The 27,716-nt window shown below is 39.1% G+C and overlaps 2 protein-coding genes across 2 annotated transcripts in view; one reads left to right on the top strand and one right to left on the bottom strand.

The window, feature by feature from the left end:
* LOC145675713 (nuclear hormone receptor E75-like) overlaps positions 1-27,716 on the top strand; it is a 228,627-nt gene that overhangs the window by 49,363 nt on the left and 151,548 nt on the right. The window lies entirely within an intron of this gene.
* Positions 8,596-19,495, bottom strand: LOC145676055 (uncharacterized). The gene is made up of 3 exons (XM_081746914.1): positions 19,172-19,495; positions 17,170-17,355; positions 8,596-11,293 (listed from the first exon to the last, which is right to left on the bottom strand). Exons 1-3 carry the CDS (start codon positions 19,191-19,193, stop codon positions 10,773-10,775), a joined length of 729 nt encoding a protein of 242 aa, XP_081603040.1. The 5' UTR covers positions 19,194-19,495; the 3' UTR covers positions 8,596-10,772.

Genomic DNA, 27,716 nt, shown 5'->3' with positions numbered 1-27,716 from the left:
GAATAAAGCAAAGGGAGGAAACGGGAGAACCCTGAGAAAACTCTACATACCGTATTTGTCCACCACAAAGTTCACTTGGCGTGAGCTGGGATCGAATCGAGGACCCAATGCATCAGAGATGAACGCTCTACCACTGAGCCACCGCGGCCCCTAATGCCATTAAAAATTATTTGATATCCCCTTAACTGCTTTTCCTTTGATACCTGTCACCAGATAGACGGACATAGATGTTACGTAAGACTTCAAATATTTACTCATAGCATGGTTTGAAAGTATAATAATAATAATAATAATAATAATAATAATAATAATAATAATAATAATAATAATAATAATAATATAGCTTCGTCGTGACTATATGGTAAGCGTACGCGTCTTTGGTGCGGAAGACCCAGGTTCGATTCCCGGGAACTCGCTGTGTTTCGAATCCCACGTTAAGCTTCAGGTTCACGTCTCATATAGCTTTGCTACTGAACAGGCCGCTAAACTCCAACTCATCCAACTAATAATAATAGTAATAATAATAACTTAATACAGTGGAACCTGTCTAAATAGTTCCCTTTCAGTTCCGAAGAAAAAACTTCAATTAGCACATTTACAGTGTTATCTAGAGGACAGTTTTAGGAAACACTTTAAATACTACACATCACTGCCCAAATAGACTAATAAATAAATAAATAAATAAATCATGTTAGACAGTAAAGAGGATCGCGCGTAGAAGTTTCGATTTCGTCCGGTAGATGTCAATCACGGGAGTATGTCTGCTGCCATGTGACGGCGAGATATGTAACTTCTAGCGTTCTACAATTATACGTACACATTTGTTTCAAAATAGAGAATGTATTATGATGGATTTCCACCATTAAAGTCACCGTTACCCGTGAATATGTTAACGACTTTATTTTAGTAACGAATTTGGTCGAGATAATCAATCTAGCTATCTATTACAAAACATAGAATTCAATAAATCGCTTTGATTCTAGAGATTTCATATGAAGTAACAGACGGACGTAGGTGATCACTAACTGTGAACATGTTAACGGATTGACCAGGTTAACGAAGTCGGCCGAGATAATTTCTCTTCCTGAAGATGTTAACGCATTGACTTTATTACCAAACTCGACCAAGATAATCACTCTAGCTGAAGATGTTAACGGATTGACTCTATTACGAAACTCGACCAAGATAATCGCTCTAGCTGAAGATATTAACGGATTGACTCTATTACGAATCTCGACCAAGATAATCGCTCTAGCTGAAGATGTTAACGGATTGACTCTATTACGAATCTCGACCAAGATAATCGCTCTAGCTGAAGATGTTAACGGATTGACTCTATTAAGAAACTCGACCAAGATAATCGCTCTAGCTGAAAATGTTAACGGATTGACTCTATTAAACGAACTCAACCGAGATAATGACTCTAGCAGAAGATGTTAACTAATTGATTCTATTACCAAACTCGACCGAAAAATGAAATGAAATGAAATCTTTGAGTTTTACGTCCCACGGTTATGCCGGTTAGGCTAATGGAGACGGTGATAATGAGTGATGAATGAAATGGTGGAATGAAGAAAGTGGGAGGAAACGGGAGAATCCCGAGAAAACACACGCACACGGTGTTTGTCCACCACAAAGTTCACTTGGTGGGGGCTGGGATCGAACCCGGGACCCCAAGCATCAGAGGTGAACGCTCTACCACTGAGCCACCGCGGCCCCCAAACTCGACCGAGATAATCGCTCTAGCTGAAGATATAAACGGATTGACTATGTTAAACGAACTTGACTGAGATAATCGCTTTAGCTGAAGATGTTAACGAATTGATTCCATTAACGAAATCGACAGATAATCGGTCTAGCTGAATATGTTAACGGGTTGACTTTATTTTTAAAAATTGGTTTCATGTAGTGTAATGAACGTACTAAGATTACAATTTTGTAAGTGCTACTTGCGTAATCCTAATAATAATAACTTATTGCAGTGAAATATGCCAGTGTTCTCATTCAGTTCCGAAAAAAAAAAATCAAGTAATCACATTACTGAGTGTCACATATGAGAGTCCTATGAAATACTTGAACACTGCCTTCGATTTCCGGCCAGAGCTCATTCCACGTTAATCAGTAGGTCCACGTCTCATATAGCCTCGCTCCTTAAGAGGACATTAAACTCAAAATTAGTTCAGTTCAGTTGAACACTGCCTCAACACGCTAATAAATAATTAGCATTAGTTAACGGAGAGGGTTGCATACACTGCTGCACTGTGAATTATTCATTAAAGCTGAATAGGAAAGGTCGTCCATCATGAAGAGTAAATATTGCTGTTTCAACAAAGTATGCGAAAAGAAAAAAAACGAATGTCCAAAAGCACCAAATCGCAAAAGGGATCATCACTGCGAGGCGACTAAATCAGTTCACGATTTATATAGATGTGTCGTGTGCTAGATGTGATTCGAGATTTTACTGTTTTATCTCTCGTGACAGTCTTGTGTACGGTATGACTTGATTTCAACCCTCTCCGGCTTTGGTCATTTTATGAACTGGATGATTATAATGTATTTAGGACTTTCAACATATATTGTGCATAATCACAAGAAGTCTTATAGAGCTGGTATGTCCGTCCGCTTGTCGACATGTATTAGAACAAAAGTCACCATCATAGGTGTTCTGACATTATTCCTATTCACCGCCCTTTTCATTAGTTCAGTAAAACATTCTACGTCTTCGCTGTTCAACACCCCATAAAATGATAAAGGTTAATTCACAAATAGTGCACCGTTAACATGCCGTGCCCCGACAGGCTGCCTTGAAGAGAAACTAGCCCGGTCGTGACTCTTCGGCTTTCTTCGGAGCACACGAAGCGACACGAAGTTGACCAGAACTAAGGGAAATGGTGTAGAAAGCAGCAGCAGCATGGTATACTATGTATGAATGGTTGCGGCCGTAGCAGGGACGTAGCATGGCAAAGGAACGACATGGACACGCCACCGTATGTGTGAATCAGCCTTAAGAGAGGAGAAATGCTTTATGATGTGGATTCATTGTCTGTAGAATAAGTTTCATGTCAACTCTATTAACTCTATTCAAGCCACCAAAAATAAAGTAATAGACTCAATGATAGAGCGCTTACCTCTGGTGCGTGGGAGGTCCTTGATTCGATCCCCGAACAAGTAAGTTTATGGTGGCTGACATCGTGTCCGTTGGTTTTCTCGGGGGGGCGGAATTATTCGTGTTTCCTTCTACTTTCTCATTCCACCAGTTCTTCCATCCTCATTACGTTAAACTGAAAGAAAGATTTTTCACAAGGCCGCTGGAAAAGAAGATGGAAGTGGCGGAGAAGACAATGTTAAGATGTGATGTGGCGAGGAAGGATAAAATTAGGAACGATTGTATAACAAGTACTGATAAGGTGGGACTGTTCAGCAAAAAGTTTCCAAATTGAAGGCTGAGATGGCTTCGATATGTAGAATGAAGAATCGACGACTATATAGGAGAGAGGATTGAAAAGCTGAAAGTACTAGTTAAAAGAAAAGGGGAAGACCCAAAATGAGATTTAAGGATAAAATAAAAAATGATCTTAGGGAGAGGGAATGGAGAATAGAGGACACCCAAGATAAAGGAGACTGAAATCAAACCAAACTACTTGGTGTAGTAGCCCTTTATGGGTCTGAGCCACTCCAACGCCATCTGTTAGCGATCGGCTGAACTATGTCCAACCGACTAACACGCGGTCAGTGTACTGCGTTGCCCTATCCCTAACAGAAGCTTTCCAAATCTAGTGGCCGACACGTCTTTTATTCACGTGACTCCCCAGCTTGCCTCATGGCACTGGGCGGAGGCGGAAAATGGGAAATACTGGCCGAAAATAGAACCCGAGAACACGCGGACGTGAGTCCAAAGCTCCAACCACTATTCTACGCCCACATTGCACACGGACGTATGAGATTGATCCGCAATGGACAACAGGACATCCCGGAATCATCCAAATTTGCTACCGGGACATCCATAGGACCTCCGCGGGATATGCAGATGTCCGCTAATATCCCGGAAAACGGGACATTCAACAGACCTCAAAGGGATGTTCACTGGTAAATCGTGGGATAATGTGATCCTAGGTATGTCCGGCGTGGGATTTCCCTGGCATCTCTTGTCCCATCCGGAACGTCCTGTGGACATCCTAGTGGAAATCCTTTAGAATATCCCATGCAAGACGTCCATGGGATGTCTACTCATTATCCCGACTATCCCGGGAACTATATGAGATAATCATAATCAAAATGGGACGTCCTAGGGACGTCGTGTGCTATGTGGGCGTTGTCCCCTATAGCGGAGAGTGAGGAAAAGAATTGAAGACGGAAATGTCGACCGCAATTAAACATGAGAAAAGGCGGAGACAAAGCAGTAACATGTATACTTAAACCTGAGATAGTATGTTAATCAGTGTATAATCTTAATTGGTTGTTTTCTATTTACGTCCTTAGTTAGCAGTGAGGCTATATAAGACGAAACCTACAATTTAAAAAGTGCGATCAGAACCACTGTAGTACGTTTCGATGTTCTCCCATTGACAAATCGAGCCCGGAATCATGTTCACGGAAGGTATATACTGTAAAATATGTTAACTTAGCTACCTCTGTAGTATGTCCGTATACTTAAGAGGCCTCATCACTGCGAAATTAAAACACCGCTAATTTTACAGTAATTATGTGATATCTTCAAATAGAAAAAAGATAATCGAAAAGTGGAACAAGACTTTCCTAGACAATATTATTTTTCGTGAGATACCGTTATCAAGACTCATTTATCTGCTTTCGATTTACAGCCGTTTAGAAAATCGGCATTTATTTTCGCGTTTCTAAATAACTGCAAACGCAAAGCTACTAGGTGACTCATGATAACACTACCTCATGCAAAATAACGTCATCTAGGGAGGTCTTGATCCACTTTTCGATTATCTTTTATCTATTTGAAGATATCACATAATTACTGTAAAATTAGCGGTATTTTAATGTCGTAGTGATAGGGACTCGTTATGCTATTGTGGAAACAAAGAATTGCAAAGTAAAACAGTAAAAGTTGGCCAGTTAAGTTTCTAATTCATGAAACCGGAAAATATGTACTTTCGGTTACTATAAATTCGACAGTTTACTTAGGAATAGGAGTAATAAACAGGTGGCCAACTTAAATTTCAGTACACGCTTTGATTTTATTATTATGTAAGTTGGCCACTTTTTTTGGAAGCTGGAAGTTTTCATCGGATTCGAAGGTGACTAATTCACGGATCTAGAATATTTATGATTATATAGTACTGTACATGTTTTTAGAATTAGCGTTGAAATACATTGTATTGTTTAAAGGGGAGAGATGCTCATTAGTTCGTGTAAGGGGTTCAATGCACAAAATTATGAACAGGAACCGGAAATTATTTTCTCCTTTTACGTTGAAAATAAATGATAATTGCATGGCGGTTTGCAACACCACATTCGAAAACGAAAGTGCTAGGGTGGGTGTGTTTCACAATGTTGAAAAATAAAAGTACTACTTAAAAAAAAAAAAAAAAAAAAAAAAAAAAAACCAGAAGAGGGTTCGCATTGCGCAGGCGTGTATCCTGTACTAGAGGGTTGAAAATGGTCGTCTGCGAAGGGGTTGAAGCAGCGGCATCGAAAGTGAAGGGTAGGGTAGGGTAGGTAGTCGATCGATGTGGGAGAAGGGTTCGTCGTGAAATAGGGGTTTGTGTGTGAGAGGGAGAGTTGAAGGGGTAAGTCTGAAATTCCGTCCGACTATGCCAGGGTTAGCGGGGAGGAAAGAGGAAAGAAACCCTGTTTGGGCACGCGAGACTGACACGTGTGTGTGTGTGTGTATCCCTGCAGGGGTGGAGATGCGTCGGGTCGTTGCTCTAGTTTCCACAAGATGGCGGGAATAACGTTCCTGTACATTGCGGTAGTGCCATGTGTCACAACAAAGAGAGTTAAATTGTTTTAGCTGTTTGTCACTGGCGAGGAATAAACGAAAACAATTTCGAACCTATAAACATTTCTGAAATGATTTGCTCTAATTAGGGAATTAGCCTCAAATTTCGAAAAGCTATTATTAAATGTGTCTTTAAAAAAATTAAGAAGAATAGTTCAGCCAGAACTTAGGACATGTCTGCAGGAAATGCTCACACAATTATAAATACAGAAGTCCCCTGGTCAATGGCGGCTCTAAAGGAATGTCACGTTGCTGAAAGCATTTTATCTCTCCAAACTAACGGAATTAGTACATCGTTACAAATTGTGTACAAAGATTAGAAATTTTTAAAAATTTTCATTTGCCCGTAACCATAAAACGTTAACTTTTAATAATATAACTTCACTCAGGAAACGACACCGTTCCTAAAAACGGGGGAAATTTTGAGAGTCTGGCCCTCTTTAAAGAACTGAAGAAAGTGTCTCTCATCTTTTTAAGATTGGTTCTATCCTTGGGCGATTCAATTATCACATCAAACATCCAAATACAGTGAAATCTGTCCGTGTTGACCGCATTTGTGTTCAGAAGAAAACTAACATAAACATCGGGCTAATTGACAACGTTAGAAAACCATAACAGTATACAGTAAAACCTCCCCTAACAGACAGTTTTATCTGTTCTGATAAAATATATAGGCCATATTTTCCGGGTAGGAACGCTCTCTCTTACACACATAGAAAAGAATTATTCTGTTCACATATTCAGAATAATTCTTTACTTTCTGTACTTTGAAGATAATTCTTGGATTTATTGCAGAACGTACACATAAAATCATTTCCAACGAAAGATCTCTTTTTTATAAGTCAATGACCCTGTGAACCATCACAAAAGAACAGCTGTAAACTCAAAAACATGAAACCCTTTTTACAGCGGGCTGATACGTATTTGAAAAGAAAATTACCTCAAATACGGTTGTATATTACAGTACACGCCCATGCAGTAGCGTAGCCAGGATGTGTGTTTGAGGGGAGGCAAGTGCTGTTATAGGCACATATAGAAACATTACAAACATAAAAATATATAAAAAATTACAAACATCAAAGTACCAAAGTACATTGCCGGATTTCTTTGGGGGGCGGCCCCTCTGGGCCCCCTTCCTTACGCCACTGTGTCCATGCAAACTTATCCCCCGTATTACTGTTTCTTTACTGAGGTGATTTCCCCATTATCCTTCCAATAATTCGAACACTCATTAGATTATATCAATGTTAGCGTTTTTTTTTTTTTTTTTTTTTTTTTTTTTTTTTTTTTTTTTTTAATGTTGAGCCACAGTTCAAGATGGAATCCGAACCATAATGCGTTCAATACATTTCAAATGCTTTTCAAACCGGAATCGAGCACGGGACCACATGCACCAAAAGCCCACTTAATTAGACCAGCAAGAACAGGCCAGTTTAAACTTATATTTGCTACAATAAGAATTCTTTAAAACTGTACACTAACATACAAGTTCATTTTAAAATTATTGCATATGACCGGTAACATAATTGACAAATTTGCTTTCCTCGCTGGTTTAGTGGCTTGCACACGCTTTGATGTACCTGTTCTCGGTTTCGTCTATTCTTGGTGGGGGAAACCATGAACTTAGAACGCATTAAGAGGCCTAATTACTGCGAAATTAAAATGCCGCTAATTTTACAGTAATTATGTGATATCTTCAAATAGACAAAAGATAATCGAAAAGTGAAACAAGAACGCGCTAGACAATATCATGTTGCATGAGGTACCGTTATCACGAGTCACCTAGTATCTTTCCGTTTGCAGCAATTTAAAAACGCGGGAAAAAATGTAAATTTTCTAAATAGCTGGAAATCGAAAGCAGATAAGTAAGTCTTGATAACGGTATCAAATGTAAAATAATATTGTCTAGCGAGCTCTTGTTCCACTTTTCGATTATCTTTTATCTATTTGGAGATATCACATAATTACTGTAAAGTTAGCGGTATTTTAATTTCGCCGTGATGGGGTCTCTTAAGGTGTTTAGGATTCCAAGTTAAACTGTAGGTCCACGTCTCATATAGTTTCGAAGCTGAATAAGAACGCTGAACTCGAAACTACATTTGACAAACTTCAGGATGTAAAGCAGCCCATACACTAACGTTTTTTTCGATAAAATTTCATACGCTAGTCTTTTTGCTCTGTCAACAGCTCTACATCACGTACTAATATCCAGTCAAACCTGTTAAATTGGCTATCTCTGTAACATGACCAGTTGCTTACACTGATCATTTTAGGTTTGGAAATGGTGATTTATAGTTTTATAACTTCGTTAAGTTGGCCACTTTGGATATCAAAACTTAACTGTCCAACTTAAACAGAGTTATGATAAACATTTCCCACCTTATGCAGAGTCGTTTTGACGTATGATTAGCGTCATACTAAAGGTGTGACTACTGCCGGAAACATGTTAGTCGAACTCTTTAGTATGGCACTAATTACGCGTCAGAACAACTCTGCATAAGGCCCTTCATGTCTAACACAATTCCATAGATTTATTTACTGGTGGTAAGCAATCGTAGGCAACTTTCACCTAAAAGGTTGTCAGATTTTTTTTAAATAAATAATAATATGTTTATGAAATGATAGCTTTATTTTTTTCTTTTAAAAAAGACATTAATTTGAGCTTTAATTTTTTTCTTTTTTAAAAGAGACTAATTTGAAAATACATAACTCAAAGACAAAATACATAGTTTAATTTAAAATGTTTTTTTTTAAACACTGTACATGGCAAACTACCCTATAGTTTTTAAAATAGGATGTTTACCAGAATTAATAAATTGAACAACTCTCAATATGTACATAGTTTAACATGTGTACAGTCATGTCCAAAATTATTTTCGCATGTCTATAAATATGTTGTTGTAGGAATATAATTTGATAAAGAATTCGCCCGGTATTTCTTATAATGGTAGTATGTGTATAATCGGCAAAGACATGTATGTGGAAAATTTCATGTCAAAAGAGCTGTAATTAAGAACAGTAAAACGAAAATAAAACTTTCTTGTCCATTTAGCAACATTTTGTTTTGCTCATTCTAATTTTGGTATTTATAATTTTTTTCCTATGAAATTTACCACAAATATACATTTCCCGATTATACACATAGTATCAGTATTAAAAGTACTCTGCAAAATCATTATCAAATTCTATTCTTACAAGAAGACAGTTATAGATATGCGACAATCATTTTGGACATGAGTGTACATAGTTTATTATTATAGAACATATCAGTAGGAAAAGACCAGTTCTAGTAGAGTAAACAGTAGGCCTAACTGTGGGAAATGGTGGGCCAGCCAACTACTAATGTTAGTTCTATGTTGTAGTGTTCCGCTTTGCCAACGTAACTCCCACGAAAGAGGTGCCATTGCTATGTAAGATCTTACATAAGATTTGAGCAAATTAGTTACACAAGGTGTTAACAGAAATTTGTCATAATATTTTGGGAATATATTTCTCATACCAAAATAAGAAAAAAAAAATCATATGGACTCGTTGTCGGAAGTGCATAGTTTTGTAGTTACAAAGTGCCGAGAGCGTGAAAATATGAACTTTAAAGGTTCATAGTTCCACTACTATAGGACCGATCGTAGTCGGGGCAAGATATCACTGAGGAATTGGTATGTAAACTATCCAAATATCCATCTTTCAGAACCTCTGATACTTGCAAAATAATTTTTAGAGAGGCTATGTGGAAATACTTGTTCACTCTCCACCTACCTCTCTAAAAATTAGTGCGCAAGTACTAGAACATTCTTAAGAGTCTTTATCCCGTCGAAATTAAAATACTGCTAATTTTACAGTAATTATGTGATATCTTCAAATAGATAAAAGATAATTGAAATATGGAACAAGAGCGCCCTAGACAACATTATTTTGCGTGAGGTACCGTTATCACAAGTCACCTAGTGGCTTTCCGTTCTCAGCTGCTTAGAAACGCGAAAATAAATGCCGATTTTCAAAATGGCTCGAAATTGAAGGCAGATAAGTGAGTCGTGATAACGGTTTCTCATGTAAGATAATATTGTCTAGGGCGCTCTTGTTCCACATTTCGAGTATCTTGTATCTATTTAAAGATATCACATAATTACTGTAAAATTAGCGGTATTTTAATTTCGGCGGGATGAAGACTCTTAAACATAGATATTTGAATAGTTCACATATCAGTACCTCAGTGACGTCTTGATCCGACTACGATAGGTCCCATAGTAGTGGAGCTATGAACTTTCAAACTTCACTTGTTTGACGTTTTTGGCACCTAATAACTCCAAAACTATCCACTTTTCAGCACAGGTCCGTATGAACTTTTTTTTTTTTATTTTGATATGAGGAATATGTTTTCAAAATATTGGATCACATTTTTGTAACACCCTGTATATTGTTTTCTTAAATCATTTTGAGTTCTTTCTCCGTATTATATGGGCTGTATCAAGATTTACCATCTAGATACTGAGACCCTGCTTAGCCAAATTGTTAATGCCCGCGACTTTGGATGAGTCCCCCCCCCCCCCCGCTTCCTCGTTTGATGCCAGTAACTCGTACCATTCAAATTGGCCTCTTTTAAGCTGGAGTACTTGTCTGGAACTCTGGCCCAGGGCCGTGCCGTGGAAAATCAGCGCCCAGGGCGAGAGTATACGACGGCGCCCCCATACATACTTTCCAGGCAATTTTCCCTTTCTTCTCCCGAATTTTTCTCCCCCCCCCTCCCTACGGCACGGCCCTGCTCTTGCCTGAAGGATGGACAGCTCTAAACAGATTTTATTGTATATCATTGGCTTGTTTGAAGAAGGCGCTTTAATGTGGCCAAAAATTCCATTTTTGCTTCAAGTTTTTGTACGTCATTTAATTTCTTGAAAGATGGTATTAACGAAAGAAGAAAGTACTTGTCTTCATCGATCGGTTGGTCCTTCTTCTCCCTCAAAAGAGCTAACAAAGATTCTTCAAAGCTCGTTGGGGCTCTCTTGATGTTCGTTTGGTACGGCTTTCTTAACGACGTAAATGTACTCGCTACAGATGCGTTATTGACGGTATCAGTCTCTAAAGGGTCACCAGGCGGCAAATTTTCAGAACCATCTTCACTTTCTGAGTTGTCACCCGCCTCAACCAATGAGTTACTTTCACTGACTGTGGGCCGGTCCTCTATTGTAGGCAACAGAAACAATAGCTGATTGAAGTACACATATTTTCGGCGCTTTTTACCGCCTTGGCCAGGCGTGCTCTGTTTTTGCTTGTTTAGTTCACGTCGAAAACAGGTTCGTAGGTTCCTCCATTTACTCTGCAAATCTTTCACTGTGAAAGAAAAAACAAAATAAACGTTTGACTTTCAGATGCAGCTAGGGATGAGACGAAATAAATCAGAAGCTTTAAGAGGACTCATTACTGCGAATTTAAAATACCGCTAATTTTACAGTAATTATGAGCTATCTTCAAATAGATAAAAGATAATCGAAAAGTGGAACAAGACCTCCCTAGACAATATTATTCTGCGTGAGATACCGTTATCATGACTCATTTATCTGCTTTCGATTTCCAGACATTTAGAAAATCGGCATTTATTTTCGCGTTTCTAAATAACTGCAAACGGAAAGCTACTAGGTGACTCGTGATAACGTAACCCCATGCAAAATAACATTGTCTAGGGATGTCTTGATCCACTTTTCGATTATCTTTGATCTATTTGAAGATATCACATAGTTACTATCAAATTAGCGGTATTTTAATTTCGCAGTGATAGGGACTCTTAATATAAAATATAAAAAATATAAATAAATAATAACTAACTAACTCTATGGCCTATGGAACCCGGAGGTTCAATGCCGCGTTCACAAAAGCTCTCCCCTGACTTCTATCCTTAGCTAACTGCATCCAGTTTCTACTTTGTATTCCAATCTCTGGGAGATCCATCTTAATATTGTCCTCCCATCTGCACCTAGGTCTTCCTAATGGTCGTTTTCCGATTGGTCTTCCAGTCAAGACTTTTAAAGCGTTTCTACTTTCTTCCATTCTAGCCACACGACCCGCCCACCTAAGCCTCCTAGACTTGACGACCCTAACAATGTTGGGTAAACCGTATAAATTATGTAGTTCCTCGTAATGAAGTTTCCGCCATTCCCCATTCCCGTTCCTCTTGGGTCCGAATATTCGTCTCAGGATCTTGTTCTCAAATACTTTATATTATTAATATAAAATTAATATAAAATATAAAATTATACACTTTTTGAATCAAAACAGACCTCTTTTATGAGAAACAGATACAGCTTGTAAGAAGAGCTTTTTTTTTTTTTTTTTTTTTTTTTTAAATTGGAACTGTCCGAGTCAGATCTCTTTCATGAGAAAGTAGTACAATTTCCGAAGGGGTCTCTGATTCGATTCCAGCTCGCGCCAAGTAGGTTTTGTGGTGGACAAACACCATGTACGTACATGGATGTTCTCGGGATTCTCCCGTTCCATCTCACTTTCTTCATCCCACTATTTCATTCATTCTTATGATCACCGTCTCCTTTAGCTTGCGGTGGCACCGCGTACCATACTTGCTAACGCACTCGCCTTTGGTGCAAGCGGTCTCAGGTTCTATTCCCAGTGCGGACACTCGGTCTAAAAGATGTAACAGCGTTTTCAGGCCATCACATCAGGCGTCCCGGGCTGCTTCCTTCCTTCCCCATTTCCTTCTCCCTCTGCAATTCCCCGGACAGTGTGATCGCCGAGACAGGCCATATGTGGCGGGTTAAAATGGTCTTAGATACCGAAAGTCCAGAAATTGAATTCCTGCACAATATAATCGTGAAACGTAAAACTGTAAGATTTCATTTTTTCATTTGATTTTCTTTCCGAGGCAAGAAAGAACTGATAGACATATAGAGACGAGACAAAGTGCTTTCAATAAACCATATATCCACTTCCAAACGAGACGGCTTCAATTCTTATTTCGTAGACAACCCTATATGTAACATCAAATTATAGAAAGATGCGGCTCTAGTCTGAACTAGAGACCTGCACGGGCCGAATTTTTCGGCCCGAGCCCAATTCAGCCCGAACTTACCTAGGCCCGGTCCAGCCCGGGCCCGAAAAGTTTTGCAGATTTTCGGCCCGGCCCGATAAGTTTTTCAAAATTCTTGGCCCAAGCCCGGCCCGGGCCCGATAAATTTTAAATATTTTTGGCCCGACCCCGGCCCGATAATTTTTTTAAAAAAATTGGCTCGAGCCCGAATCTTTCTCAAAATTTAGTACTAAATTTGACCTAACCCTTAGAAACATTTTCTAAACTTTGGTTCACAACCTGACGCTTGCCTTCCGAATGGTACCATTGCCTCCTAGAACTTTGCCTGTCATCGAGAGAACAAAAACTCCATTCCCTGTAACAAAAATCTAACGTAATTTATTTTTAGCATTAAGTGAAGATGGCAATATTGTTCAGCGACAGGCAAAATATTCCCACCCCTTCGTTTTATATTTTGAGTTCAGTGAAAATCAAGGTCAGAGCTCAATTTACCGCATAATGACTGCAATCCTCTATAGTGAAACTGAAGCCGCTAAGCAACACAAACTATAAATAGCTATTGCATTCTTTGTAACATTTTCACGGACACACTTCTTCAACGTTTGGCTTTATTCCAATTATCGTTTAACGAAAGTCAATAATTATTAAAGAATTGCAATTGGTCGGCCCCAGCCCGGCCCGACCTTAAGAGAAATCAGTGTCGGCCAGCCCAAGCCCGGCCCGGCCCAAAGAAATAACAGTGTCGGCCCGCCCAAGCCCGGCCCGGCCCAAAGAAATAACAGAGTCGGCCCGCCCAAGCCCGGCCCGTGCAGGTCTCTAGTCTGAACTAAGACAAAGCGTGAACCTAAAGATATACCACATTTATTGTGTTTTTCAGATGTAAAGCATCACGGGCAGTAGCCAATGCTGTGCGATATTCCGCGCGGTGTTGCCGGATTTCGGACTCCCCTTTCCCTTCTCGCTCTTCCTCTAGTTGAGATTATTACACATACATTGGCAACATTATTCACAATGTAAATATACTATTCCAGCAAACTCAAAGATTTTGGCTGTGTATCCTAGAAGTATATATAGCAACTGAATAACCTACCTATTAACTTATTCCAGTGGAACTGCTAAACGTTCGTCTTCAACACTACTTTCACTATCGTCTATGTCAATTAATATTTCGCCATTGTCTGAATCTGACTCTTGTAAATTTTTTATTATGAGTTCCAAAAATTGTAAACACAAAAATAATTCTTCGAGCTTCACTTCGTAGCACTTTTTTTTTTTTTTTTTTAAAGAAAATTCCGCACTTGTACTCGGTTTCCTTAAAGACATTGTCAACTATAATTTTGGAGAACAAATGAACTACCACGAAAGAAAGCAACCTAGACACTGATGAATTCTGTTTATGCTAGAAGAAGAGAAGTTGCGTTCCTACACACACAATCAGCTCCTTTGCTTCCATGTAATAACATACTCTTATACTTGATGTAGGTCTCACAACAACAATCCATCTGATTCGTAAGCAACACGATATGGTCGAGTTTGTTTTGGGTTACAATAATTTATGACACCACTCAGACGCCTGGTGCTTTTGCGTCCCTGCTAGAGGAGTAAAGAAGGAGTACGTAATTGGCCACACATACGTAAGGTATTGAAACGAAGAAAAAAAAATCATACTACGTTTCTTCTGTCGAATAAGGAAGAATCTTGCATGAAGGCAATTTCAAAACAATATTACGAATGTCCCATACCTTCTGTTCTTCCACATGAGCTCCCGCCGGGAATCGAATATATATATATGAATCAAATTGCACAGGCTTGTTATTTAATTCGATCGCTTACTATTCTCAAGGGTGTAGAAACGGGGGAAAAGCGGGCCTTGACTTTCCAAACTATTTCCAGCCCCGAAATGAGGTTCATCTAGTATATGTTTAGTAAACTTATTTAATAATTAATGCAAATTAGGAACGTTTATAATAAAATAAGATTTTTAAAAAAAGAAAAAGAAAACATCATCAATACAGTTTCTGTACCTAATTACAAGGACGCTGATTTCTCTGTAAATTGGGGGGGGGGTGCATTCAGATGCAGAAAGCATATATGATGATTTTAAGACAAATTGCATTCAAATTATGCCTAATATTGCACATTTACAAATAAAATGAGGGGCCCTGGCTCCCTCAGTCCCCCCAGGATCTCTCACTACTATATTATTGCATAATAATATCTGAGTTGATATTTTTTCGAGTTTTTTCCTTTTAGTATTTTAACCTACATAAACACAAAGTCGGATAAACAGACTGCTAGAAACAGCATTTGTTTTCTTATGAATAGCTTATTGATTTATCTCTTACAATCCGCTTTTCAACTTCAGTACTGTTAAGATCCGTCTTTTGTTAAGGTAGCATCGAGGAAACATAATATGTGTATAGTATACATGGTGAGTTAAAATGCTTTCATATTCTGAAAGAGGTCATTTGTTCTGTTTTTAATGTGTGAAAAGCTTTTCTCCCCCTGAAAGTAATGTTCCCCTAGAACAACCTGTTGGTTACACCCCTGATTATCCTTTAATAAAAGTTGAGTTCCATTTCCAAATCGAAGAAAAATCCACTGGAAATTAGACGGGACTCAACGCTCGTTTTACTAATTGTTTTATATGGAAACCTTTCAAAGCGTGTATCATGACAACCAGTTATCATAAAAAGATGTAGTTTTCACGTATGTGTTCGTAATTCTTTTCTCTACTTCGTAAAGTGAGCAGTTAATGTGCTAATACAATATTTCTAATAAGCGCCTCTGCTATTGTCAAGATTCGCAGTAGCGCGAGAAGTCAGCGTGCAGAACTGCTTGTCGCGAATTGTCAACACCGCTCAAAGCCAATTGGACGCCGCGTAAAGCCAACTCAAGGCCATGCCGCTTCTCATCTGAAATCTGTTGTAAGTGTTTTGCACAGCTCCCTTCACATTTGTCACAGTTGTCGTTTCTTATGGATGGCCCTAATTACAGTACAGTCAAAATAATCGTAATTTATTTTGAAACTGTATTCTTAAGGGAAAGAGAAACAACTTCCAGAAAATAGGCACATAGGCGCGGAAACTGGCTGCCACACAGCAGTTTGGTATCATTTATTTTAACACTTCAGATCTAATCCGAGCGTCTAGTTGAACGTAACTTTTTTATTTTGCCCTTACTACCTGCAATACCTCAATTCAGAACTACTCTATGAAAAATAGTTACTGGGACTGTTGTGCAACAACTTGGTGGGATAAAGATTGTTATACAGTACAGTTCCTAAAACTGGGCACTCGATAATCCGGCAGTACAGACAACTCGGCCACACCCTAGCAGACCTCGGCCACGGACAGAGGCTAACTGTATTTAGTGGTAGACCTCAGCCATGGACAGAAGCTAACTGTATTTAGTGGCAGACAGCCACGGACAGAGGCTAATTGTATTTAGTGGCAGACCTCGGCCACGGACAGAGGCTAATTGTATTTAGTGGTAGACCTCGGCCACGGACAGAGGCTAACTGTATTTAGTGGCAGACAGCCACGGACAGAGGCTGACTGTATTTAGTGTCAGACCTCGGCCACGGACAGAGGCTAACTGTATTTAGTGGCAGACCTCGGCCACGGACAGAGGCTAATTGTATTTAGTGGCAGACCTCGGCCACGGACAGAGGCTAATTGTATTTAGTGGCAGACCTCGGCCACGGACAGAGGCTAACTGTATTTAGTGGCAGACCTCAGTCATGGACAGAAGCTAACTGTATTTAGTGGCAGACAGCCACGGACAGAGGCTAATTGTATTTAGTGGCAGACCTCGGCCACGGACAGAGGCTAATTGTATTTAGTGGCAGACCTGGGCCACGGACAGAGGCTAACTGTATTTAGTGGCAGACCTCGGCCACGGACAGAGGCTAACTATATTTAGTGGCAGACCTCGGCCACGGACAGAGGCTAACTGTATTTAGTGGCAGACCTCGGCCACGGACAGAGGCTAACTATATTTAGTGGCAGACCTCGGCCACGGATAGAGGCTAACTGTATTTAGTGGCAGACCTCGGCTACGGACAGAGGCTATGTTCCACAGTTTTGCACACAGAGAGTTTCTGAATTCGACTCACCTCGGCTTGTATAGTACATAGCATACTTTGGAAGTCTAAATAAAGGATTACCTTTTGCGAGTTTTTCCTTTGCAGCCATGTCTTTCCATGATGGAACTACTTCCTCACCAATTTCATTCCACAGACGGGAGACTGTGTGTCGATCAGCGTGTTCTGGTAGACTAGAATCGTAAATAGGAGGCCTGTTTTGGACCGCTTGGATAAATTTTTCCGTCCAATCGTCATCAAAGTCAAATTCTGCAACAGACAATTTAAAGTTATCAGTGAAATTACAATGGTAGTTAATAATACGTAAGTGCCATCTGTAAACGTTACAGTGGAGTCTTTAGGACACAATTGTAATGGCTTGGGGCCTTATTCCTTATCGATTTTAGCAACATTTTGCGGACTGCAAGCAACGCACAAGCTGGGAAAAACAATTATAAAGTGCTTTATCGATTATCGCAAACTAAAATTCACGATTTGCGTTGCGTTAATGCAAAATCGTAGGGGATGAACTCCTTGGACTAAAAGTTTTTTTTTTTTTTTTTTTTTTTTTTTGTTAAATCGATTTGAAACTATTAATGTCTTGCTCTCTTATGCAAAGGTACCCATTTTGACCTAACCTCAGACTCAGTCACATCATCAATCTCATATTACGTTCATTCGACATCACGCTCACCAGGCCCGTAACCAGAAGGGGGCTAGGGGGCCTGATTCCCCTAAACTTTTCGTGGCCCCTCCAGACCTCAATACAAAATGCTATTATTAATAATACAAAAACAATTTGTAGGAGAATTTTTAATGACTTTCCCCCCCTAACATATTCATGCCCTCCCCAAACCTCTGAGGCTGGTTGCGGGCCTGACGCTCACTCAACCTCATACTCTGTTTCAGGTCCTCACTCAACCTCACGGATAGGCAGTTTCATTTCCTTTCCTTGTCATCGCGTTGATCTAGGGTGAGGTTATCGAAGTCTAGCAATGCTGGGTTTGGTCAGCGCTCGTGACGATCGTGAGATTCTGATGGTGTTTATCCAACACCGTATAAAGACGATTGGAAAACTTCTTGAATGGAAGATGTAGCAGTACTCAGTAGGAAGTAAGAAACCCCTGTTTCGCGTACGGAAATGGTTAAGACAAAATAACGTAAGATAATGCATTGTTGGGTATTTGATTATACTCTTTTTTTTCTTTTTTCTTTTTTCTTTTTTTTAGATGGCAGATAAATGAATTAGAGCTAAGTATCTGTTGTTAATTTACAAAATTACGTTCGTCATGACAGATCATTATTTATACTTGCGAAATATAACTTAATAGTACTGAATATTATATATTGTACATCTAATATCGTTCCACTGTGAAACGAATAGGATACATACTGTATTTCGTATGTTGTTTACTTGCACGTGCATTTGCACAGCAATGAGGTAAACTTCTTAATGCTATTTTTACAGTATGTGCACACATGACTTAAACCACACATGACACATGATGTTTGACACCTATATTAATAGCTTTCTTAAACATTTATCTATTAATTTTTCTTTGTGAGTCATTAGATTCTGTTTTTTAAAATCCCGTATTCTTAATCTGCACCAGCGATAATGCATTTTTAAGACAACAGAAATCAAATCTAAGAGAATGCGAATTACTTAAGTTGTCTTTTCGTTAAACTAAATCTGTATGACTATATTAACTTACATATTTTTGATCCTCCATTCACAAACAACGTATTTTTACGTTCCAGCACTTAGTATCGTATGCAGTATTTCGTCAAGGGTGGCAGGGACTTAAGTTCCAAGTTTATATAATTTTAGATGTTTATATAGATACCTTAACCTGGTAAATGTTTGTTTTTGCATAATATCTTGTTCAAGTAGGGGTTAAAACTCGGAACCTCCCCCTTGCGTACGCCACTGACAGCACTGATTAAAAAGAATCAATAACAACACCAACAAATTAACGAAAGTAAACTATACAGTACAAGCAAACATCATGAGGGTGCATTATTGAGTTCCAGCATTAGAAGTTTTTATCAGCTGCTTAGTAAAATAAATGTATTCCTTCCTTACCTTGTAGCCCTGGAGAGAACATGTTTCCGTTATGAGAAGCAATGGCTGTCCGATTCAACTGTTTTGTTCCTCTGATATTCCACGCTACAGTGTTTTTCTTCTGGTTGCACAACTTTCAACTCACAAAAATTCTGTTTAATTGGTTAAATTTGTAGCTCCAGATCAGTTTCATTTATGGACACTTATCACACGATTCCTCACTAATCAATACTGCTGTCAAACAGTTGCACAATTAATAATTGCGTGTCAGCGCCTTGTCAAGGACAAATGCACGCAAAAGCAGAAATAAAAGTTGCCCTGTCGCGTCCTGCCATCTGACGGTGAACGGCGGTACTCGGTTCTCCGAGAGAATCGTCAAGTGAAAGGAAATACCCAATGGGAGGAAGGAAGGCGAACGCAGCAGAACGGCTGAGTGAATAGTGGAGAAACCGTGAGCTGTTGTGTGTTTGCTCTTCTTGTATATTTCCGCATTGTAACGAAAGGGAAATGGTTGCATTTCCGTTCAGATTTCGCTTCTACACAAGCACTTACATAGAAACTTATTAAAATATTTCATGTATTGTGTAAAATTTACTATATATAGCTTCTTGTACAAGTTTTTCACTTTTTTTTTTTTTTTTTAAGAAATTCTGTAGAATCTTGAGTTTATCACTAGGTAAATTGGGCGCATATCTATGGGTAAATATGACAAAAAGTTTAAGTTGACTACTACTACAACTCACTCAAAACGATTTAATTTGTCTGCAAGTCTGTTCAACCATATATATATATATCACAGACCAAAATACGGAAGATATACCAATATACCAGAATACACCAAATTCCTATCGCTACACTAAAATATTTGGCGACTGGAAATTTCGCGACCTGGTATACAGTAGTCTGTAAATGTTTATCACCTTCAACTCCACACACACACACACACAACTTAAATAAGTGGCCAAGTTATAAATTTATGATAATCCATTTTTGTGTCTACATTGTTCTACAATAATATGTGGTCAAATTAAACAAGTGACCAGGTGAGGGAGTTGACTTAAATATTTAACTCTATGGCCTATGTTACCTGGGGGCTCAATGCCGCGTTCACAAAAGCTCTCCACAGATTTCTGTCCTTAGCCAACTGGATCCAGTTTCTACTTGGTATTTCTGTTTCTGTGAGATCCATCTTAATATTATCCCCCCATTTGCGTCTAGGTCTTCCTAATGGTCGTTTTCCGATTGAATTTTCAGTTATATCTTTGAGGTAGTTGACTTAGTAATGGATTTTAGTATGTGTATGCTTATAGACTCGTCCCATAAAACCAAGTCCAACTTAAGGAAAGGGTCAGGTTAAAGAGATGGCCGAATTCGTAGTATTAACTGGACATATAATATTATAAGTACTTTTACAACCTGCTTATATTCCAATATTGTCCCCTCCTTCTCCACCCTGAATTTTAAAGACGCGGCGTACTTATTGGCCGTATTAACCCGAAAATAAACCACACATTTTATCCAAACATCAGTTATGGAAAGACAAGAAAGGCTTAAATTCGCTAGCTCCGAATTTTCTAAAATTTTGTTTTGTATGCTGTGATGTTAATGCAGAGACCTTATTAAACGATTGGAGGGGCATTTGTTTAGAAATAAATGCAAAGAAAACTAAATACATGGAAGTTTGTTAGGATCATAATACAGCAAATTCTGAATACGTTAAAATATCAATTAATTCTTTCGATAAAGTGAATATTTTCAAATTTCTAGGATCAGTATTAACAGACCAAAACCATATTCACGAAGAAATTGTCGACTAAAAGCAGGGAATTCGTGTTATTATTCAAGTCAAAATCTTGTGTCGTTGCGAATTTTGTTGAGGAATTTGATGTTTAAAATATATAAAACTATAATCATGCTTGTTGATCTGTATGATTGCGAAACATGATCGCTTATTCTGAGGGGAGGACGTAGACTGAAAGTATTTGAGAACAAGATCCTGAGACGAATATTCGGACCCAAGAGGAACGAGAATGGGGAATGGTGGAAACTTCATAACTAGGAACTACATAATTTATATCGTTTACCAAACAGTGTTAGAATTATCAAATCTAGGAGGCTCAGGTGGGTAGGTCATGTAGCCAGAATGAAAGAAAGTAGGAACGCTTTCAAAGTTTTGACTGGAAATCCAAGAGAAAAACGACCATTAGGAAGACCTAGGGGCAGATGGGAGGACAATATTAAGATGGATCTCGTAGAAATAGAAATACAAAACAGAAACTGAATCCAGTTGGCTAGGGATAGAAGTCAATGGAGAGCTTTTGTGAACGCGGCATTGAATCTCTGGGTTCCATAGGCCATAGAGATAGTTAAGTTTTTGTTATGTTGTGCTGTTTAAATTGTATTGATTTCGTACAGCAGTAGTAATATACAAAGACAAAAAAAAATAATTACCTCCGTAATTTGGCGAACAATGTAACGATAAATCCGAAACTTTCGTTAGATGATATAAACATTACGTCACAGAGTTTCGTCAGCACGCTCGCTGATAGACTATATAGCTACGGGATAACAAAAACTCTCGATAGATGGCGCAAGCATCAACAGCGGAGAAAGTGGAGTGTATCACGTAACAATTATACGTAACACTTATGCTTTGAATTATGTTTCATAGCAATTTGACTGTGAATAAAATCTACGATAAAAAATATTAGGTGTGTTAGTTTGTTTTATTAGAACATTCGAAAATATTGTCATCAATGTTGTATCTTCGGAACAGAGTATTTGGGACAGAACACAGTCTAGATTTCTGAACAGTTATATTAATGTAATGAGGACAGGTCACGGGCACATCCATGGGGGGTACCACCGGGCCCGGACCTCCGAAAAACTTCCTAATTCAATATACATTTGTACACGTTTTCAATAAAATTATATTTGTTTAACAGAGAAATGGTTGGTGTACCATGAAAATTTGGTCTTACTTTTCATCTGTACTCTTTCTGTTATAAAAACAATATAGTTCTATCAATTTTTTTTCCTTAAAATATTGGAGGAAGTATTTTACAATTACTTATTTTTTTTTCGGGTGCATAAATATACTAGTTAAATACTATATAGACGTTGTGGCTTGTAATAATGGACACCCCAACAAAAATTTCTGTGCCCGCGTCTGAGGCAAGTATTTGGAAATTAAGTAAATTATGCAGAAAGTATAATTTCTTACTTTTTTTTCGATTTACTATTGTATGAAAGAACAATTTTTTTTTTTTTTTGCGACGACTAGTTTGTTTTTCGTTGAAGTTTCAGCTATATGAGATGTGGACCTACAGATTGAGGTGGGATCTGAATCACCGTAATGCGTTCGAATTTCAATGCTTTCACCGAGAATCGAGCCCGGGTCCCCGTGCACCAAAGACGCGCGCGCTAGCCACCTTTTATTAGAATTTTACTAGTGGGTATTACAAGATTGTGATAGTAATATGCCCTCCTATCCCATTTAGAATCTAAAACATTTCCTAGGTTCTATGCAATCTGTATAGCAGCAAAGAAGTGTTGGTTGCCTATAATAAAGGATACGTAGCTTTTCTTATTACAACTACGTATCTTGGCTGAGTTCGTTAATGAAGTGAATCCATTAGCATCTTCACTCGTAACGGTGAACTTTAAAGGTGGCTGTCCATATCCCATTCAGAATCTAAAAAAATCTAGGTTTATGCAACCTGCATAGTAGCAAATAAATGTTGGTTGCCTATAATAAAAGGATATATAGCTTTTTTCAGTACAACTATCTCGATAGAGTTTGTTAATGAAGTGAATCCGTTAACATCACGGATAACGGTTACTTTAACTGTGGCTGTCCACATCCCATTTTATACTATTGAAACAAAGCTGTATAATTTTAGAATGATAGAAATTACATTTTGCGCCGATAGATGGCAGCAAACATCCTCTAGCGGCTAATATGTACTGGACTAATTGAAATTTCATTTCGCGTGAGGCATTGAAATGTTAGCAATGATGTTTTTAGTACAGTTTTCTTTTTTAAAAAATCAACCCATACTTTTTACAAGGACTTGAACCCCGAATGAGTTACCCCTTATGGTCGTCTGCCTAACTCCCAGTGATGATTTCAGGGGTTGTACCCGGGGCAAATTTCCCCCTTGGAGTTGGCGGAATTCTCTTTCCCGGGGAAAAAAATTTCCAGTCGTCCTCAATAAGAGTTACCAGTATTATCGCAGTACAACTTCAACCCCCTGGGTATTAAAATCCCCCCCGGGACAAATTGTCTGAAGTCATCACCGCTAACGCCTCAGACCCCTCGTAGGCCCTTGTACCGTAGTCGCTAACGCTTTCATCTTTGGTGCGAACTGTTCCAGGTTCGATACACGGTGGGGACACTCGGTCGAAAAACTGTAATATATTTTTGAAGGTTGCTATCCTGATTGTGGTTTTCCTCATTCCCATCAGGCAAATGCCGGGATGATGCCTGACATACAGGTCTTACGCCGCTTCCTTCCTTCTCTTTCCTCAGATTGTGTGATTGTCAAGGGACATCATCACTCATATGTGATGGGCTAACATGGCCATAGATCTAAGCCTGGAAATCTAATTTCCAATCCTAAGTCTCAGACCCCTCGAATACACCTCAGCGGCATTACTAGAACAATGGGGACTACTATGTTGCGACGAGCAGTGTTGCCCAAAAAAATGAGACGAGACAGAGGTTTTCCAATAGAAACACGCTTCCCGAAAGTATACAGCACTTTCACGTCAAATTTACGAGACGAGACACAGCTCTTCCGGAAAGAATAGTTATAGTTTCTGAGACGAGACATCACTTTCTCGACATCCTCACTTCTAGTTTCGTCAGTAATCCTGCCAATGAGTACTGTATCATACTATATTGAGTGTTTTTATCATAGGTTCATTACTTGACTTACGTAGTTCTGGCTGGACCTCTCTGACGAAGAGTGGTTAAAATAAAAATGAGGCCTTTGTCTACCTTGAAAAGACGTGTGGAACAAGTCATAGACCGAATAAGGGAGCAGTAATCCACTACAGGAGAAATCGGGGAATAATAAGAAGTAGCTGGCGCCGTCAGATTTGCGATTTCTGTAAATCCATACAAGATTCCTTACTCTCATTGGTAGCTATGAGTAGACACGTAAGCAGGAATTTGTTTCGGGAGAGGTCCAAAACTTTGGGGATCCGAATTCAACATGAGGATAAATTATACCAAAATTTTGTAATATCACTTCTAAAATTAGATTAACTTTACAAAAAAAAGTCAGGATTTGGGGAGGGGGTCCCGACCTATCAGTGGCGGATCAAGAAGGTAAAAACTGGGGGTGGCCAGAATCCAGACTATGGTAGGTATATCATGCGTTTACTAAATTATTATGGTTAATAGCTTCAATTATTTCTGTTACCTAAAAAACTTGGGAGGCTAGTCCCCTGGCACCGGGCTATATCCGCCACTGTACCCCATGCGTATGTCCCTGTTGTTGAGGAAAGTCACATTGGTCAAAATTTAAAATTTTTTGTTGTAAGCGAAGGGAGGAAAGCTTAATACTAATTCTTGTATGCAGTTTAAAATTTAAAGTTTTACCGATCTGACTACCCTTAACACCCGCCACTGCTTACTCGTATAAATAAACTGACCTGACGTAACAACCTGACCCTCTTCATGTTTTCATTGAACCTCAGAAACTGAGGATGAGGTTATGAGGTTGACCTGAAGGATGATTTTTGCCTTATGAGCTTGTAAAATTCAAGCTAAGCATTGATTTTGTCTTCTTTCTTTTGAAAGTTTCTTGTAAGTGTCATCAGTTCGTGCAAACAAAAGGACGAAGAACCATTATTTTGTGAGCGTCTCTGAAACAGGAAGCCACTGATCATTGTGTGGCCATTGTCAACATAAATTGCTGGGATGTCGTTTTAAATTAAGCTGACTCTTTAACTTGTGGCCAGTCGTCCATGTAGGTCACCTTCCCAGAATTCTTTGCATACAAAAAAAAAAGTTATAAAGAGATCATGAGACAATTTGCTGTGTTGGAAATTATTGTTATAGTACTCCAAGGTTCTTGTAGTACGTCCGTAGAGTACACAGAAGTATGTAGTGAAGTTCTTATTTTCTCTCTTGTAGCCCTGCATAGCGTAGCTGCTAACGCTCTGAATTTTGGTGCGAACGGTCCCAGGTTCGATTCCTGGTGGGAACACTCGGTCGAAAAAGTATAAAAGCTTTTTTTTAGCCCAGCCATCTGAGTGAGGTTTTCCTGGAATTTTTCTCATTCACACCAGGCAAATGCCGGCATGGTACCTATAGTGCTGCCAAAATGACTTGAGCCGTGGCAAATATGCGAACTAAAGCTCACACCTTCGACATACCCACGGTTGAGCCAATAAGGGTTCAGCTGTTGTTAAGCGAGAGAGCCTTAGCCAAAAGGAGTGGAATTCCTTCAGCCGATAGCAGCGCTCGGAACGGAAGACTAGGTGTCAAGTCAATGTGGTATATCTATAGCATATATAGGTTCCAAGCCGCTTCCTTCCTTCCCTTCCCTCATACGGGACGGCCTAACATGACCATAGATGCCGACAGCCCAAAAATCCAATTGCTAATCATCTTACTTTCTCTTGCTGGAACACTGAATGGAGCTATTGTGGGTCAGTGGTAGAATATATTCACCTCTGGTGGATGGGGGTCCCTGGTTTGATCTCAGCTCGCACCAAGTGGGTTTAGTGGTTTGACAGACCCCGTTTGCGTTGGTTTTCTCGGACTTCGCTGTTGAGAAAGGACGTAGATATGAAATACGTCTATCGAACAACTAATTAATCTAAAGCAGTGGCGGGTCTAGAAGGTATAAACTGGGAGGAGGGCAGCCAAAACCTACACTATGATAGGTAAATTATAAGTTTACTATAAACTTTCAAAAATATATAAATAATAGCTTAATTTTTTGTCACTCGAAAAACTTGGGGGGGGGGGGGTAAACTAGGCTCCCTGGCCCCGGACTGGATCCGCCGCTGATCTAAAGAGGGCGTTAAACTAAAGAACCAACTCACTTTGGGTAGTACACAACAATTTGAATTCCTAATTCAGCCGAAAATGGCAGGCAGCGCCATAACTTAGATTTTTTCTGGGGGAAGCATTAATACGCGTATTTGGGCCCCCTAGAAAAGTTGATTTTCTAATTCTTGGGACCCCTCTTTCCATCTTTCTCTTACTCTTTATCGGCCCCTGGGAGCCTGTAGGCCCTTCTGCACGGTTACGCCGCTAGGCCCTTTCCATACATGACAAATTAATTAAGGGGACAATATTGACAAATCTCAATGCCATACGAATAAATACTATTTCTAGGGCCCCTAATAGTAGATATTTTTTTCACTGAAATGGGTCCACAACTCATTTCTGTTTACTTACCTTTTGTGTGCTGTTTTGTTTATGTAATGTAGTAAACCTATTTGATGCTTCATTTATAATTTCATGTTCAATATCGCATATATAGTAAAAAACTTTTGTCTTAAAATGGGTCCTCCTCGAACAGTGGGGAGCTTCTCTGGGGAGGGGGGGCAGTTGCTCCACTGCTCCCCCACAAGTTACGGCCCTGATGACAGGTTTTGCTGCATTTGAGATTGAAAAATTTCAGATCCTGCATACTGATTTGTGACGTTTGTATCAGTGAACTAACGTGCCCTAAAAAATTAAAAAGTTTGTGCTTTGTGTAGCGGAGAGGCAAGAAAGAAAAGAAAATGAGGGCATGTTGCAACGCTGATAGTAACAATATATATGATCTGGTGAAATTTGTTGAAAAAAAAAAGTGTTGAACAATTATTATGGAAAACAAACTTAACAAATCCTATTTGGATATTGTTATATTTAAACGGAGAAAGGCATTTCAGAAGACGAGGGGGGGGAGTTTAAATGTTAATCCCTCGCGTCTTTTGATAGCCTACCAACTGTTTGTTCATATATAAATGTATCAGCCGGGGTTAACGACCTGAAATAAGACCACTTTCTTCCTTTCTTTAAACAGAAAGAGTGAGGAAAAAAAAGAACGGTCTCTTATCTCGAGCACTGAATTCTTTATCAGAAGCAACGGATGACTGTAATATACATATATATTACAAATAAATCGTCAACAGAATAAAATAACTGAACTAGATAGAGAAAAATGAATCAATTTTTGTGTTTGTTTTTCACAGCTAACTTTTTATTCTTGAGGGGGGGAGGAACTAAAAATAGTTGTAGTCTTTGTGAAGCGATTCTTGTTTTGTGAAATAGCTATATTTTTTCTAATCCATAGGCGCATATCGGGAACACAGTGCCTCATAGGGGGACCGCTGTGGTTCAGTGAAACTCTCACCTTTGGTGCATATGGTCCTAGGTTTGATCCCACATTAAGCCATCGAGCCAAGCGGGTTTTGTGGTGGACAAACACCGTGTGCATAGGTTTCCTCGGAATTCTCCCGTTTCCTCTCGCTATTCTTAATCCATTATGGGACCACGGTGGGACAGTGGTAGAGCGTTCACCTCTGGTACATGGGGTCCCGGGTTGAAATCCTGCTC

This window comes from Thermobia domestica, chromosome 18 (genome assembly GCF_964235325.1).
Source record: "Thermobia domestica chromosome 18, izTheDome1.hap1.1, whole genome shotgun sequence".
Taxonomy (NCBI): Eukaryota; Metazoa; Arthropoda; class Insecta; order Zygentoma; family Lepismatidae; genus Thermobia; species Thermobia domestica.
Note: the sequence above shows the minus strand (reverse complement) of the source record. Positions and strands in the feature narration are given on the sequence as shown.